This window comes from Macaca nemestrina, chromosome 6 (genome assembly GCF_043159975.1).
Source record: "Macaca nemestrina isolate mMacNem1 chromosome 6, mMacNem.hap1, whole genome shotgun sequence".
Taxonomy (NCBI): domain Eukaryota; kingdom Metazoa; phylum Chordata; class Mammalia; order Primates; family Cercopithecidae; genus Macaca; species Macaca nemestrina.
The window spans coordinates 12,438,886-12,454,080 of NC_092130.1; the positions used below are offsets into that span (position 1 = coordinate 12,438,886).

Genomic DNA, 15,195 nt, shown 5'->3' on the forward strand with positions numbered 1-15,195 from the left:
GGTATCCATATCTGTGCAAATGAAAACATTGTGAAAGATTAAATCATTGGAAGCAGGACTAGAAGTTGGTTTCCTGAAAGTCAAACCAAATCCACCCCTCCAAATATTTTATTAAGATGTGCACATATTAAAAGAGGTTTCTGACTGGCACTTCTGAAGCAGGGTCAGTGGGGATAGTGGCGTGTGTGTGTGTGTGTGTGTGTGTGTGTGTGTGTGCGTGCATCCCAAATGGGGGCTGACCTCCCTTCCCTTCTCTTTCACTGCTCCACTCCCAAGTCCCCACTACCATTAGCCATGGCCTGGGCATATCTATGTCCTGGTCTAGACCAGACCCTGTCCCATTGGGATTAAGAGACTCTCCTAAGTGTGGGCAGTTCATAAATCCATAGGATTTGATGGGGAGCTAACATTGCAGGGTAATCTCAAATATCACTACTGGATCTTTCTTCACACTATGAAGTTAAGCAAAGTAAGGCAGGGGAAGGGTCTGGTATAAAATAATTCTTCTCCCTCATGTAGATTTTTTTAAAAATCAGGATTGAAAAGAAGATGTTCAAGAATGCCCTCGCTTGATTAAAAAATAGACTTGCTCTCTGGCTTCAAGGATCATTCCAATGACAACACACTTGAAGACAGAGGCGATTTGGAACCCCCAACTTGCTATGCTCTCTGGAGAACCAGTGGTCATGTTCAATCTTTCCATCTCTTACATCATTTTCAGTAGCAAGGGTTGTAGCTGAATTACATGGAGATCAATTAGACACAACAGAAGATAAACCACCTCTAGTGCAAAGTGATTTTGTAGCATAAGTTGTTTCTCGAGGCCCTCCTTCATACTATATTTGAAATATAGATTGATGTTCAACATTAGACACATTACTCTCGTCTATTAGGCAAGAGTCTGCTGTGTCTATAAACTCAATTTCCTTTATCGTGGTAGCTTTCTGGTTTATTTGGATAAATGTTGAGTTGCCCACTGTTGTTTATCTAAGTAGTTCATGAGGGGACCGAAAGTTTAATGATGTAAGATGAGGTGGCGAAACAGCACCTCCAAGCAATTCACAATGATTGCTTTTCATCTCATTACCTTGGTTGGACTTATAGGTTCAAGAAATTGTGCAGAAGATATTTGTAATTTGGTACGCTGGGTGCCATTTTCCCCTCCTATTTTTGTCCTTTAATTGTTCCATATTTTATCCCAACTGATGTATGGCATTTCCTAGTTTCCCTTGTTAATGGTTCTAATTACTCTGTTCTCAGCATCTTATGCCTTTTTCTTTCTTCTTAATTTCATCCCACCCTTTTTGGTATTAATTCCTCTTTCCTTGGCTCTTGACTCTTCACTGTTACACCAGCTTTTTTGTGTGTGGGGTTTTTTTTTTTTTTTTCTTAAAAACTTTATAAATTTAAACTCGGGAAAAGATAATGTCATCATTTGATGAAAACAGACTGGATAAAAATAGACACACACGTCCTCAATTTCTTATTGCACGTTGGTTAGACCTCTCTACATGTCCAGGAAACAAAAAGGATGGCTGATCATTGATTTATACCAATCAGGTAATAAAAAGCTTTTTAGTATAAAAGCTTCTGTTCCCCTGACGGTCCCGGGAAAATGAAACTCAGATGCCTTCTATCGCTGCTGTGTATGCCTGATTAACACCAGGACAGGAGATGCTTATGCAAGACATAAACTTACCCAGGCTTTTTAAACTTTCCTCGTAACTGCACTGTTTCATTTGTTGCTTTTTGGGATCTGGGTCCAGGAAAAAAATTTCAAGTAAAAATGTCCTGGATATTAAGGCTGGCCTGCAGATTTCAGCACACAATGTGACCAGCCAATCACATGCCAAAGTGAAATTTCTTGCCTAATGGAAAAGCATTGAATGAATATACATGAACCTATTCAAGTACATTTAATAAATTGTAAATTAATTAACATAAAACTAATATACAGAGTAACAAGTATTTTCTTCATGGGAAAAAGAGTCTTAACTCACAATTCTCTCGGGATTCAGGAAGTCTACAAATCTTGTTACTAAAAGAAAGTTTAAACACACTACTCTAAATTTAGCTAATGTCCCAGAAGTCTATGTTTGTAAAATTTGGTGCATAAGGCAGCCTTAAAACCAGTTTCAAAGATGCATCTAATTCAAAGGCACACTGAACTTCCTTGAAAGATGTCATCTTGTTTATCATGGCCTAAAGAACAGAATGCATTTGACACACTGCCACTGACCTTTCCCTGTGGAATATAAGCAAGTCTAATCTAAACTTCATTAACGTGACTTTAAAATGCTCATGGTGTAATATAAGTAAGCAAACTGACAGAATTGCATCATGACTGCAAAGGCAAAAGCAAGGTAATATGCCCTTCTTTTATAAAGACAGAGTCCCTAGGGGAGGGCCGAACATGTTTGCACAAATCTCCACACAAATGACCTAACTCAACTGAAAACCCATCCCAAGGGAAGGGCCTTCCCTAATAACTGCAAAGAAAGTCATGATGAAAGAGATGTAAAGGTTGGAGGCAAAGTTTCTCCTTTCTTCTCATCCATAGCTTTGGTTTTCAGAAACAAACGAAAAAAAAAAAAGCCTTTGAAAGATGACACATATTATGTATCTAATAATTTTTCTCTCTTTCCAAGAAGGGAGGATAGTATTTTCTTTAGCAAAACTCTTCTTACCAACATGTAGCTTAGTGCTGTTATATTTTCTGATACAGTGTGATATTTACTTATTAATGCCAGAAGGCTGATGACATAAAAAGCGAAATTAGCAGAACATGCAATGCATTATCTTCTTTTTTATGGTAATGTTAAATGTGTTAATACAGTTGATGGACTATTTGCTCTCTGAATGCAGAGAATCTTATTATGAAACATCAATTTAATAAATGACTTGTATGATAAGAGAAGGGCTCAGGCAAACATTCTGGGTGTCTATTCTTAATAATAAAAACATGAATTTTCTATAAAAGAATTTTCAATGGAGGACACAAAAAAGTCTGGTTTTAGGTGACCTTAAGAGAAACATGTATGTTTTAGAAGTTTGCTTCGGGTTAGGTTTCTGTTGTATGAGGCTATGTAGCTAAGCAAGGCATTTCAGAGCACAAAAGATTCTGTGTGGGTTGTGTACACAGACCTAATTTACCATATAATAGTTCTTTTCTCTACTTGGTGCCTTGTAGCGATTGCTTTCTTTTCTTAGTACATCCTCATTTACAGAGAAACAGCCAACAGACTTTTAGATTTATGCCATTATTTGCTTCTTCACCTTGAACTCCAACTAAATTCTGCTACACTTTTGTAATATGAGTGCCAAACGATGGCCTTATGCCAGACACAAACACTTCCCAGTTTCTCTCAGCCAGTTCTCTTGATTTCAGGGAATCACAGATTCCTACTAAAGGGCTTAAATGTGGTGCTTACACGGCCCCCTAACCATTCCTTTGCCTAAGTGCTTTCTAACTCAGAAGTGCAATTTGGGAACAGAGGCAATTACCACATCAAGAAACCGAAAACCTCCCCTTACATAGGGGAACAGTGAAGCTAGGGATCGGGGATTCTGGGTATTTGGAAAATATCTTCCACAACTGGTACAACTCAGATGTAACCCTAATCAGCATTCATTAGTTCAACAAATATGTACTGTTGCCTACGAAGTGCTGGGCAGTGCAAGTCACTATTTTGGGCATACTCTTCTCATTGGACCTGGCATAGGTGTGCAGTGGCTAGTACAACAATCACCATAGCTCCATTTAGTTGAGCTTCTATTGTGTGACAGGTACCACCATGTTCCACTGACTATAAGATTCAGAATTTTAAAAATACTTCCACAAGTCTGGGATCAGAATGCACCTTATAATTGGTGTTGTATTACAGGGCCTTTGTGACCTACCTATGCACATGGTTGTTACATCAATGTAGAATGCCTATGCCTATCTCTTTCCAAATATATAAAAGAAAAATTACAAATGCTAACAAATCACGGCATAGTTTAATTGACAACCTCTTTCCCCCTTAGGGATGCACAATGAGGGCATTTCTCATAATTGATGACATACTGGATTTGAAGAAGAGTTGCATGCATCTACCATTTCAGTGAATGCTTGAGGCATCTTTACAAAGTAGGAATTCTCCCCATTTTTCTGATGAGGAAACTAAGGTGCAGAGATTTTAAATAGCAAGCCCATTGTTACATGGACTTTATGTACACAGGCCAGACTTCAAACACAGCCCTCTCTGACACCGAAGTCCATATACGTGCTTTCTATGACATCAAGCTGCTTCTTGTCTAATTACCAAGGCAAAGCAAGAACCTGAAGTTGTGTTCCAGGTGAAACACAGAATGAAATAACAGTAATTTACAGTCCATTAGAAGTTGTGCTCAGAATCCTCAATCAGGAAACCCCAAGCACAAATAAATGAACCAAGAAAAGACTTCAGAAATGGAGAATTTAAAGCACGCTGTGAAAGCTGAAGGGCCTGTTGGCTTGGCCACCACCCAAAGGAATCCAGTCAAATAAGTAGGGTGTGCGAAGAAGTCAACACTGATGTTCTAGCATCCTATTACTGCTTCTGGATGGATGACTGTTAGAGAGATCATTGTTACAGACAGAAAGTCCAGGGCAAGGCTTGAATGGTGATTCAGGGATAGTAGGTGGAGAACTCTCCATATTCATTTACTCAGTGTATACTCTGTGGAGGCATGAAGTCCTGGACTGGCAGACCCACTATTGTTTCCTTGGCGCCCTTGAGGTGTGCAGGGTTGTGGCACCTATCACTCCTCTCTGGTTCTGTATTATGATGTTCTACAAAGTCAAGATCAAAATCTGCTTCCTGGCTCTCATCGCCAGCATCTGCCCACAAGGGCGGGAAAGCCCTGCGTTGGCCAATTATCCTGATTTCTCATGGGAATCTTGGAGAGGAAAGCAAAGGCATCTCCCCACAGCTGCTGACCCTCCTGAAGCACTTCAAGTCCCCCAGATTGCACAAATATGTTTTTAAAGAGGTCACATCCTCTTCTGAAGCAGAGGGATTCATTTTTTCTGAATGTCAAACACGAGGTACAAATATTGCCACATGGCCACTAGGTGATGGAGGCCTAGCTAATGAATGATGTAATTTTCTTTCCATAAATTGACAGGCCCTCTGAAATCAGATGTGCAGTTATGAAATGGCAGTCCCCCTGCCAAAGACTCACCAGTGTGTAAGCACTGACAGGACTTTATTATCAGGTTAAGAGCACATTAGCATATCTATTAGATAAGAAGTCTGCTACTAACACTGGCATAGATAATATAACTGGGTCTCCTGACTTACTTGTGGGCAGATTGCTTTTTCTCAGTTTGACCACCTGGGCCCTGGGAGTTGGGTGGAAATGTTATTTGCTGGACTGTTCAGATTTAATCATTAGCATTTTGCCCTTTAGATGTGGGAGGTAAGTACACAACTTGGAATTCATACAGGAGGATGAGGTTTCCCATCGCTCCCGATAGTCAAAGAGCAGTGAGTTGGAATGAGAGGGCTGACATTTTTCCTAGTCTGTGCCCCCACAAAAGATGCCAGGCAAGTGTACCATTCTCATCATTTTCTGTCATTTTCTTTATGTTTTCTCCAAACCTGCTCTGTTCAGTGAGATGAGAATACACAAAATAGCAGCAGAGAACGCAAGATTCATCAGCGTGAGTCTCAACATATCAATTTTCAAGTGTAGCAACTTTAAACACATGGTAGGCTTTTAGTTTCCATAGAAAATAATCTCTCATTGTTTTCAAAAGAAACTGAAAGCACCCCAAATTACCACACTTTTAACATCCTGACATGTTGATGGCCCGTGTTCTTTCCAGATCAAAGTCAGAGTGGCAGAAGACAGAGTGTTGAGCAGCTAACTTCAAACATAGTATTTCATATTTGGCAGGAATTACTGTAGTGAAAAAAGACAAGGTGACTTTCTAATATATATATATGTATTTTAGTTTGGCAGAGATCTGAAGAGCTAAGAACTAATTTAGGATGACATAAATGCTCTTATCTTTCTCTCTCCTGCCTTCCCTTCCCAACCCCATGAAGTGTCTTTGGCAGAAGCTCAGTGTATGTTGTGTATTGTTTTAGCTCAGGGGTGACAGTCTGAGTCCCATGTCACGCCGAACTCTTGTGTTGACTCTCGCTTTAGAATTTCTAAGATTATCTGGAGTTAAACAACAGAGTCACACATGAGAGGCATCTTTCTTCCTTGATGTGGGGTAGCCCCGCAAGAACTTTGATGCCTTTTAAGGAAACTAGATCTATTCCAATGTTAACCTAGGACAAGAAAGCAATGATGTCATTCCATGACACAGCACTATTACCATCTGTTGGAAAATCTCAACAATGAAGGCATCAGAAACTGAGTAACTTCTAAAAACAGGTGATAATTTTCCAGAGGAACCTGGGATAATCAACGATTGAGGACAAATGAGTACTAGGCAAAATGGCCAGGCAATTCCACTCTATCCATGGATTGGAGCACTGTTTCAAGCAGTCTAGTTAAAAGCTATGCTTTCAGGATGAAGTGTCCTAAAATTCCTACTAAAATTTTCCTTGGAAAAATTTATCCTGTAGAAAGTATTTAAAGAGAAAAGTGACTTGCTTTTTCTACTTTTTGGTTTGGGCCAGAAAGTCAGCTGCAATTACTCATTATGAAATGGAGTTGCAGTATCAGAAAATGTCAGTCACCTGCTTCACCGACAGTGGACATATGGTTGGACTCTTAAAGACGGTTGGAAAGCAATTTTTTGTAATAAAGGTGTGACACCCTGAAAGGTATTCTTAGGAAATAAGTTGTAATGTAATCAAACAAGGGTTGACAAACTATGGCCTGTGGACCAAATCCAGGCTGCCACCTGTTTTTGTATGGCACATAACCTAAACAATGGGTTTACATTCTAAATGGCTGAAATTTTTTTAAAAGAAAATAATATTTCATAACACATGAAAGTACTTAAAAGTCAAAAACCAGGGGGCATAATTAAAGTTTTATGGCTGCACAGCCACGCCTGTTTGTTTACACACTGTCTATGGCTGTTTTTAACATACAACAGCAGAGTTAAACAGTTGTCACTAAGTAGAACACGAACCAAAAATATTTAGTCTCCAACTTTTTGCAGAAAACGTTTGCTGACCTCTATAACATAAGACAACTGGAAAGCAGAAATATGAGGACCAATTATAATACTGAGGAGATTCAATATTCTATATTCTATAATATAGAATAGCTTCTATCCACTGAGTTAGAAGATGATTCAGGGAGGAGGAACCAATTACTCTACCTTGCTAAAGAGGGCAGAACTAGATAAGGTGAGTTAATGCTACTAACGGGACCATTTATTTCAGTTTCATACAGTATGTGAGAAACTGGTTAACTTCAATCTTGAGGAGAAAGGAGTGAAGAGAAAGACCTTCGATGAGACATCAAGAGACCAAGGGCCTAGTGCTTGCCCTGCAACTACCTACCTAGCCAGGAGACTTTAGACTCTCTGGGCCTCAGTGTCAGTGCTTGTCAAATGATCATAATATGCAGATTTTATGGGGATATGATTCAAATTGAATAGTTATATAAAAGTGCTTCAAATGGGCTGGGTGCGGTGGCTCATGGCTGTAATTCTAGCAGTTTGGGAGGCTGAGGCGGGTAGATCACTTGAGACCAGGAGTTTGAGACCAGCCTGGCCAACATGGCAAAACCCCGTCTCTACTAAAAACACAAAAATTAGCTGGGCGTGGTGGTATAGGTCTGTAGTCTCAGCTATTTGGGAGGCTGAGGCATGAGAATCCCCTGAACCCGGGAGGCAGAAGTTGCGGTGAGCCGAGATCATGCCACTGCACTCCAGCCTGGGCACCTGGGCAACAGAGTGAGGCTCTGTCTCAAAAACAAACAAACAAACAAAAAAAGTGCTTCAAATGGAAATGCTTCTAGTTCTAAACAGGTAGAAGGTTCTAACTAGTGATTGTTATGCATACTATCAAGATAACACAACACATCTAGTATAAAATAGGTGAGGTTGGTTATAAAATACTTTGGTTACATGAATCAGAAACTTAGGGACTTCTGGTGGTGCAGGCAATGAAAGTACTTGAGCTGCCTAAAGAAGAAAGACACCTTCCTGAGAGGAAAGTCTCTTGCATTTCACAGAAAAATTCTCCTAAACCAGTATCCTCCTAAACCAGTATTCCCACAAATAATTGTTTGTGCCAGGGCCTGAGTGATGCACAAAGTGGTCCCCTGGTGGTTTATGCAGCTTTTCAGAGTAATTTATTCCAGGATGTTTGTACACTGAGAGAATCTGGCACAGAGAGGGTCTGATGGAGGAGCATATCATAAAAGTTCTCTGACCCCAGCTGTGTGGGTGGGAACTGGGCATCTTTGCTGAATTGGTAAAGGCCTGGGTCTTCTAGTTTGCACAAGGGCTGGCATTCTGCTTTTACACTCACCCACGGGCCTGGATCTATGGAAGAACGTGTCAAGGGGCTGAGCTATTCCAAATTGCTCATTTCTGGAAAGTCTTCTTTCTTCGGGTTTGAACATGCAAGGATGATAATTTCACTTATTTGTCACAGTGCCTGGCAGGCCTGAACCCACTGTCTGTCCATAAAGATCCTGAGGCTGATGCATCAATTTCAGGAGCTGTCATGTTCTAGTGGAATGCAGAGTCATGTGTGAACCAGAATGGATTCAGCCCTCAAAAGCGCCGGTCTCCTTAACAGGAGGGCCTCGGTTTTTATGTTGTCTTTCTGCCCTTCCCTGATGGCTTGTTTTCCAGCTGGGCACAATCACTGGTTCTTCCAAAAGGCACTTTTCTCTGTGTTTGCAATGCACTGTTTATGCCCCTGCAGCTTGGTAAGTAATAATATACTGCTTTTCATCTTCAAAGTGATTTATACACATTAATTAATCCTCACCATACTTCTGAGTTTCTGCACGTAAATAATCATCCTGCTCCCATGATGTACTTACGAAACCAAGACCCAGAAGGCAAACAAGTTTGCCAAGGCTAAGGAGAAAGGAGTCACTGGGGCCAAGATCAGCACTTCAGATCCTGACCCCTTACCATGCTTGCAGACCTGCCGTCACCTCTGGAGAGTGGCTGAGAGTAGCCCTATAGCTGCATGCTCACTGCCATCACTGCAAGGTAAATTGGCCCATTATATCACTCATTTTGTGTCATAAACTATTTCCTGATACTCCAGGGTCAAAGCATAATCTTACCTAAAGAATACATAATAAGAAATGATGGATTATGAATTAATAAATGATGCTAAGATGCTCAGGTCCAGCTTCCAGCAGCCTGCAGACTGAAAATAAACATATTTCCTAATCTATCATTTACAAGTTACATACCTGATTAAAACATTAAACTCTCATTGTACGGTTTCCCATGTATATGATTGCCCTTACAGAAAGCTATTCTATTTTAACTATCAAGCCCCATAAATCAGGCAGTAGCTATCTACCTCTCTCCTGCAAGCAGAATAGAAGGGGCACTGGGGACGCTATTGGCAGAGGCAGGCAGTACCTCAATTTCTGTAGCTGGGATCCCAGTGGTGCTCAGTGGCCCCGCAGAACATTAGGCCTGAAAAGTAAGCGCATGAACCCTTTCTGAAGTTTCTGACACAAAGCCAAATCATGAAAAGACCCCGAAGGCACATTCAATTTGCTTCTACGGAGCCCCCTGAACAGACACCTGAGGAAGCACACAAAGCTACATTTAGCAACACACAAGGGTCTACTCAAGTTATTCAACGGGGCAACAGATATCCTTCCGCCTTTCTCAGGTCAATCCATTACTTCATCCTTCATCAAGAGGTAAGTGAGAAGAAGACATGACTTGAAATTAGGGTTGGGTAGGTCTCAGGCCTCTGTTCCGGTATAGAGCTGTGATTTAGAGTGCAAGCTAGACTTTTGCAAAGCCCCAGATGAACACGGCACCTTTCCCTGGAGGGTCAGTTTTCTCACTTTGGGAGGGCATTCCTGAGAAATGCAACTGGTAAGGAATATAAATGCTTATTTTTCCATATTAAGACAATCATAGCTCTAGTGTGGAAGAAGGTGAAAAATTTATGTCAATTGTTGGTTTGTATTGGTGCCTTAGGCAGGGCCCCAGATCTGTAGGGGTGCACAGTCATGCCCCTTTGCCATCAGGCAAGCTTAGGAGAATGGGGCCAGTTCCTTCTTTGGCAGATACCATGCTTGCTGCCTGGGGATGAAGGAAAGTGTGGGAGCCCCCAGTGCTGAGCGAGAAGGGAGGGTTTATGCGGAGGGAAGGGGCAAGGCCAACACAGTCAGGGTTGCCTTTTCTTTTCTCTTAAATGGGAGGAGTTTCAGCATACGTGTTGGGAACTGTTTTGGAGTCAGCTTCATTGAGCTGGTGTTTTATGGGTTTGCTTTGCAACATGGCACAGCCAAACTGGGCCGGTCTCTCATAGCTGCCCTGAAACCAAGCCAGAACCATCAAGTGTTTCAAATAAACTTTAACAAACATCACCATGGCCTCTTCCTAAGCCAGGAGATCTGCCTTTGGCAGGCTCAACTGACAGAGCAGCAGCACTGGGGATCTTTGTAGGGGCCAGGAACTGTGAGCAGGCTTTGTGTGCAGCCCGAGAAGCTCTTATGCACGTGGCACCCTGCCTCTGGGCGCTCAGCATCTGCCACTTTCCGTGGTGACGCGGCTACACCCTATGGCTGTAAACCAACACCTCTGGCGTGCGGAGAAAGATACTCCAGCAACTTCACCTATGTGTCATACACTGAGTCACCAGAAGCCCCCTTGTCAGGAGAGGTGACCCTGATTCAGATTCAGCTGCCCATGGTGAGGAGAGAATTGAGGCTGAGAAGACAGACTGTGGAAGGGATATGGGCAAGGCCAAGTGTGTCTGGGTAATTCAATTCTGTATAAAGACCTGGATGGATGCTCCAGCCTGTCAGTCCTGTTTCTGTTCCACAGCTCTGAAAATAAGCTAGCTACTTTGGCTTTCTCTCGAATCAAGATGTTCTCAGGCATGCCAACCGCTATTCTTCAATTCGGTTTTTGGCTGAAGTTAACCAATGTTGCACACATCTCAAAGCACAGACCTGGGTTAAAATCCAAGGATAGAGAAAACTAGAAGGCCACTCCGAGAGTGAGGGATAGGTTTGCGGGAATGACAAGTCTCAGCTCATCTCCAAGAAAGGATATAGTAAGGATGCTTAATTTCTCTTCTGATGAATGTCATTTAGAAACATGAAGGAGAAACTCATCAGATTTAAGTAGATTTCAGGAGGGAAAAAATCACCTCCATCCATCACTCATTGTCACATCTTTCAGGAGCCAAGAAGCAAACTGTACAGACATCAGAGGGCCTCTAGATTCACAAGTCCATGGCCTCTCCCCCACGTTGTCACCCCCAGCGTTGCTGAATGAGGCCGCCCTGACTTACCTATGAAATACGCCAGCAAAATAGCCAAGAGGAGGGCCGCGGCGATGGCAGAGAGGGCGGCACATTTCCAGCTGCAGTACTTGGAGGGCTTCTTCAGCTTGAAAGCCTTCCTGGAGAAAGTATTCCTGGGCAGCAGGCGGGGCGGGGGCGTGTAAACCGTTCCTGAGGTCAAAGGGTATCCTGGGGAAGAGCTGCTAAACAACGGTGTGCTCCCCGAGGAGGTCTTGAAGAGGAAGTGCCTGCCAGGAAAAGGGAAACAGTCAGAGTGGCCATGGGTAGCCAAGGAGCAACCTTTAGCTGTTTTTCTTCCACCCTGCTCTATCTAATCCTAGCATAATCCTAGTTAACTAAGCTTACGCTGGAGTGAAGAAGGGGTGAACATTACATTCAATGATGACATAAATTAATTCCACAAATGTGCATAATTTGCTCCTTTCACATATGCATCTAGTTGTTATCTTCCACAACAACCTGCAAAACATTCAAAACAAATATGGAAACTGAATGACTGTCACCTCCTCAGAGATGATGCGGTTGAGGATGCTAAGCGTTTTCACATATCAGATACCCACTATTTAAAAAAAAAAAACTTTTATTTTGGGTTCATGGATACATGTGCAGGTTTGTTATATAGGTATACTTGTGTCACTGGCATTTGATGTACAGATTCTTTTGTCACCCAGGTAAAGAAAATGTGGCATATATACACCATGGAATATTATGCAGCCATGAAAATAATGAGATCATGTCCTTTACAGGAACATGGATAGAGCTAGATACCTACTATTGAAAGGTACTTGAAATGTATTGTCACAACTATTGACAAACTAAATGTTTTAATATCTCCATTTTATTTTATTATGTTTTAAAATTTTTAATTTTTTCTTTCTGTAATCCAGATATATTCTTTTTTAAAATTTCAATAGTTTTGGGGGTACAGGTGTTTTCTGATTACATGGACAAGTTCTTTAGCGGTGATTTCTAAGATTTTGGTGCACCTGTCATCAGAGCAGTGTCCACTATACCTGATATGTAGCCTTTTATCCCTCGCCCCCTCCACCATTCCTTCCAAGTCTCCAAAGTTTATTATATTATTCTTATGCCTTTGCATCCTCATAGCTTAGCTCCCACTTATAAGTGAGAATATATGATGTTTGGTTTTCCGTTCCTGAGTTATTTCACTTAGAACAATGGCCTCCAGTTCCATCCAAGTTGCTGCAAAAGCCATTATTTCATTCCATTTTTATGGCAGAATATCTCCATTTTAGATGGGAGATATTAGGCTTGAAGACACCAAGCAACTGTCTAAGGACTGAGACCCAGAGCTCTGTCTTTTGATAAAACCTGTGTGCTTACATGTTACCCTACACTGTCTCACCCTTGTTGTTCTATTTTCACCTCCCCTGAAATCCTGATTCCTGTTCTGAGATGCCTTCTCCAGGTCATGTGATCATGATTAGTTCTTTGGAATCGTCTTTGCCTATCGATTGAATAGGTGTCCGTGTTAGCCAGAGCTGTGGTGTGACAACCACACCACAGAACCATATGGTAGAACAGGCAGTGCAGAAGAGGATATAGCTCCTCCTCAGGGTCAGGAGTCTGTCACTCCACGGGCACTTTAAGGAAGGACCATTAATTCTCTGACGATTCTTTCTTATACATGCCACTCCTAAGACTTCAAATGTGACTTGCTAGACCTTGTTTAAAACGATGATTTGTCTTCCAGGAAATATGTAGCGGGGTTTCAGGCAGGAGTTAAGTAAATGCTAGAGTCTGAGCAGCTGGAGGCCACGGTCTATGTCTTATTTTGTACCTTGTTTGTCCTATGTTCCCAGTACTCACATCGAGCCCAACATGCAGAGGGGGATTTTAGTGAATGAATGAGTGAATGAATGAATGAGTCCTCTCATTACCTTGTAGTTTTACTCAGCTGCAATTCTAAGGTTTCAAAATGTTACTACAGTTATTTCCTTTCTCTTCACCTCTTCGGTAGGTGCTACTTAGTTTATTGGCCACTTACAATGTGTCAGTTACGATGCTACATGTTTCACTTGCAACTAAACCTCACATTAACCCCAGGAGGTGGGTACTATTATTACCTCAATTTTACAGATGAGAAAACTGATGCTCGGAGTTGGTAAGCAGGGTCATTAGGGCTCAAGCTCTAGTCTGCCTGACTTAAAAAAAATTTTTATTTACATCCAGTTAGACCCTTTGGAAGCTCTAATCAGACCTACTACACCACACTGCCTTGCCTCTGGGGGCTAGAAGGCTTTCCCAGTGGGCTTCTAAGGCAGGATTGCTGTCATTACAAATATTTGTATCTTGGCTGCTTCCAGATAAAACCTTGAAAGTATTTTAATCCTTCACAGAGATCAAACAAACCCAATACGACTGACAATCATGTCAGAAAATGAGTATCTGATTAGTGAATTATTTAACACAGCTAACATTAAAATAAAGCTTAGAAGTTTGATTCCGTAACTAAGACTTTGGACTCCTTGTCCAACGGCTCTCTTTTAGTGCTCCATTTTAAAACGGTGTTTTGGAAGAGGAGGCAGTAAGCATGGTGTTCATGACAGCACTGTATCACAGGACAGACCTTGGTAGTCCTTCCTGGTCGTGCTATTTCCGACAAGTACCTGACACTGCTTTTGAGAACCTCCATCTCCTCATTTGTAAAACAGAGGTAATAAGAGTACAGGTACCTCATAACTGCTTACTGTGAGGATTGCAACACTGTGTAGGAAAAGCATCACTAATCCCATAATATCATGCAGGATTACGTAGCAAAAGCACTTAACCAAGGTGTGTCTCATAGTAAGTGTCAGCCCATGTGAGCAGCTTTTAGTATTAATTCTTCAGAGCTACATAAGGAGCCTGAAATGTAGATTTTAATTTAAGGCTTGGCAAATGTTGAACAAACACCTGAAGAGTTCTCTAAGTCACTAAATAATAGTCTGCTGCCTTATAACAACACTAGAACATATCCACAGCAGAACGCCAGGGTGACAGAGAAACCTCGGAATTTGATTTAGGACTCCTTCAAATTTATTTCTTACAGAATTCTCCCAGAGTGAGTGTTGAAAATAGGAAATCAAATGAAAACAAAGGAACGTAAAGGCATTGTAAGGAGTCACTAATGAGTGAGAACATACGAGTTCCAGTTCTCGCATCCTCAGTGATCTTGCCAATTTCTAGGGCTTCAGCCACCACTGATGGGTCTTGAGTCTCCAAAGCTCCATTTCTATCTAGCTCATGACTCCTTAGCTCCTGACCCACATCCCGTTGTGCATTGGGTAGCTTGTCTTCTACATTTCACAGCTATCTTGAACAAGTCACAACCAAACTCAGACTATATTCCTTTACACGCCCAAGTCCACCCCTCCTGGACTTCCTTTACTCCCAGTTACCCAAGGAACTTCCTCCTTTTCCCTTGCCTTTCCCCATCCAATAGCTTAACGAATTCCATCAATTTCATTTCTGAAAACCTCACCCACTAACCCCATCCTTTAGCCTTCCTGCCTTTTCCTTCCCAAGTCACAATGCCAGTGTGCTCTGGCTTACAAATCCATGGTTATCCTTCCATGCCTGAAAGGGGAGACCTAAGTTTCAACATGGAACCAGTCTCTCTACAACCACTACCCATTTTTGGACCCTTGTTTCTAATCAGTGTTCTCAGCTCCTGTGCACTCACGCTTCAGCCATACAAAAAGACACACTTTCTTTTAACAAGCCCGCT

At 41.7% G+C, this 15,195-nt stretch overlaps 1 protein-coding gene across 19 annotated transcripts in view; it reads right to left on the reverse strand.

The window, feature by feature from the left end:
• The window catches only part of LOC105480824 (teneurin transmembrane protein 2), a 3,943,693-nt gene that overhangs the window by 263,732 nt on the left and 3,664,766 nt on the right, over nucleotides 1-15,195 (reverse strand). For all 19 annotated transcript variants that reach the window (XM_071097760.1, XM_071097759.1, XM_071097767.1 and 16 more), the window contains one exon: nucleotides 11,454-11,692. In XM_071097760.1, coding sequence (XP_070953861.1) covers nucleotides 11,454-11,692 — 239 coding nt within the window. The remainder of the gene's footprint in view (nucleotides 1-11,453; nucleotides 11,693-15,195) is intronic.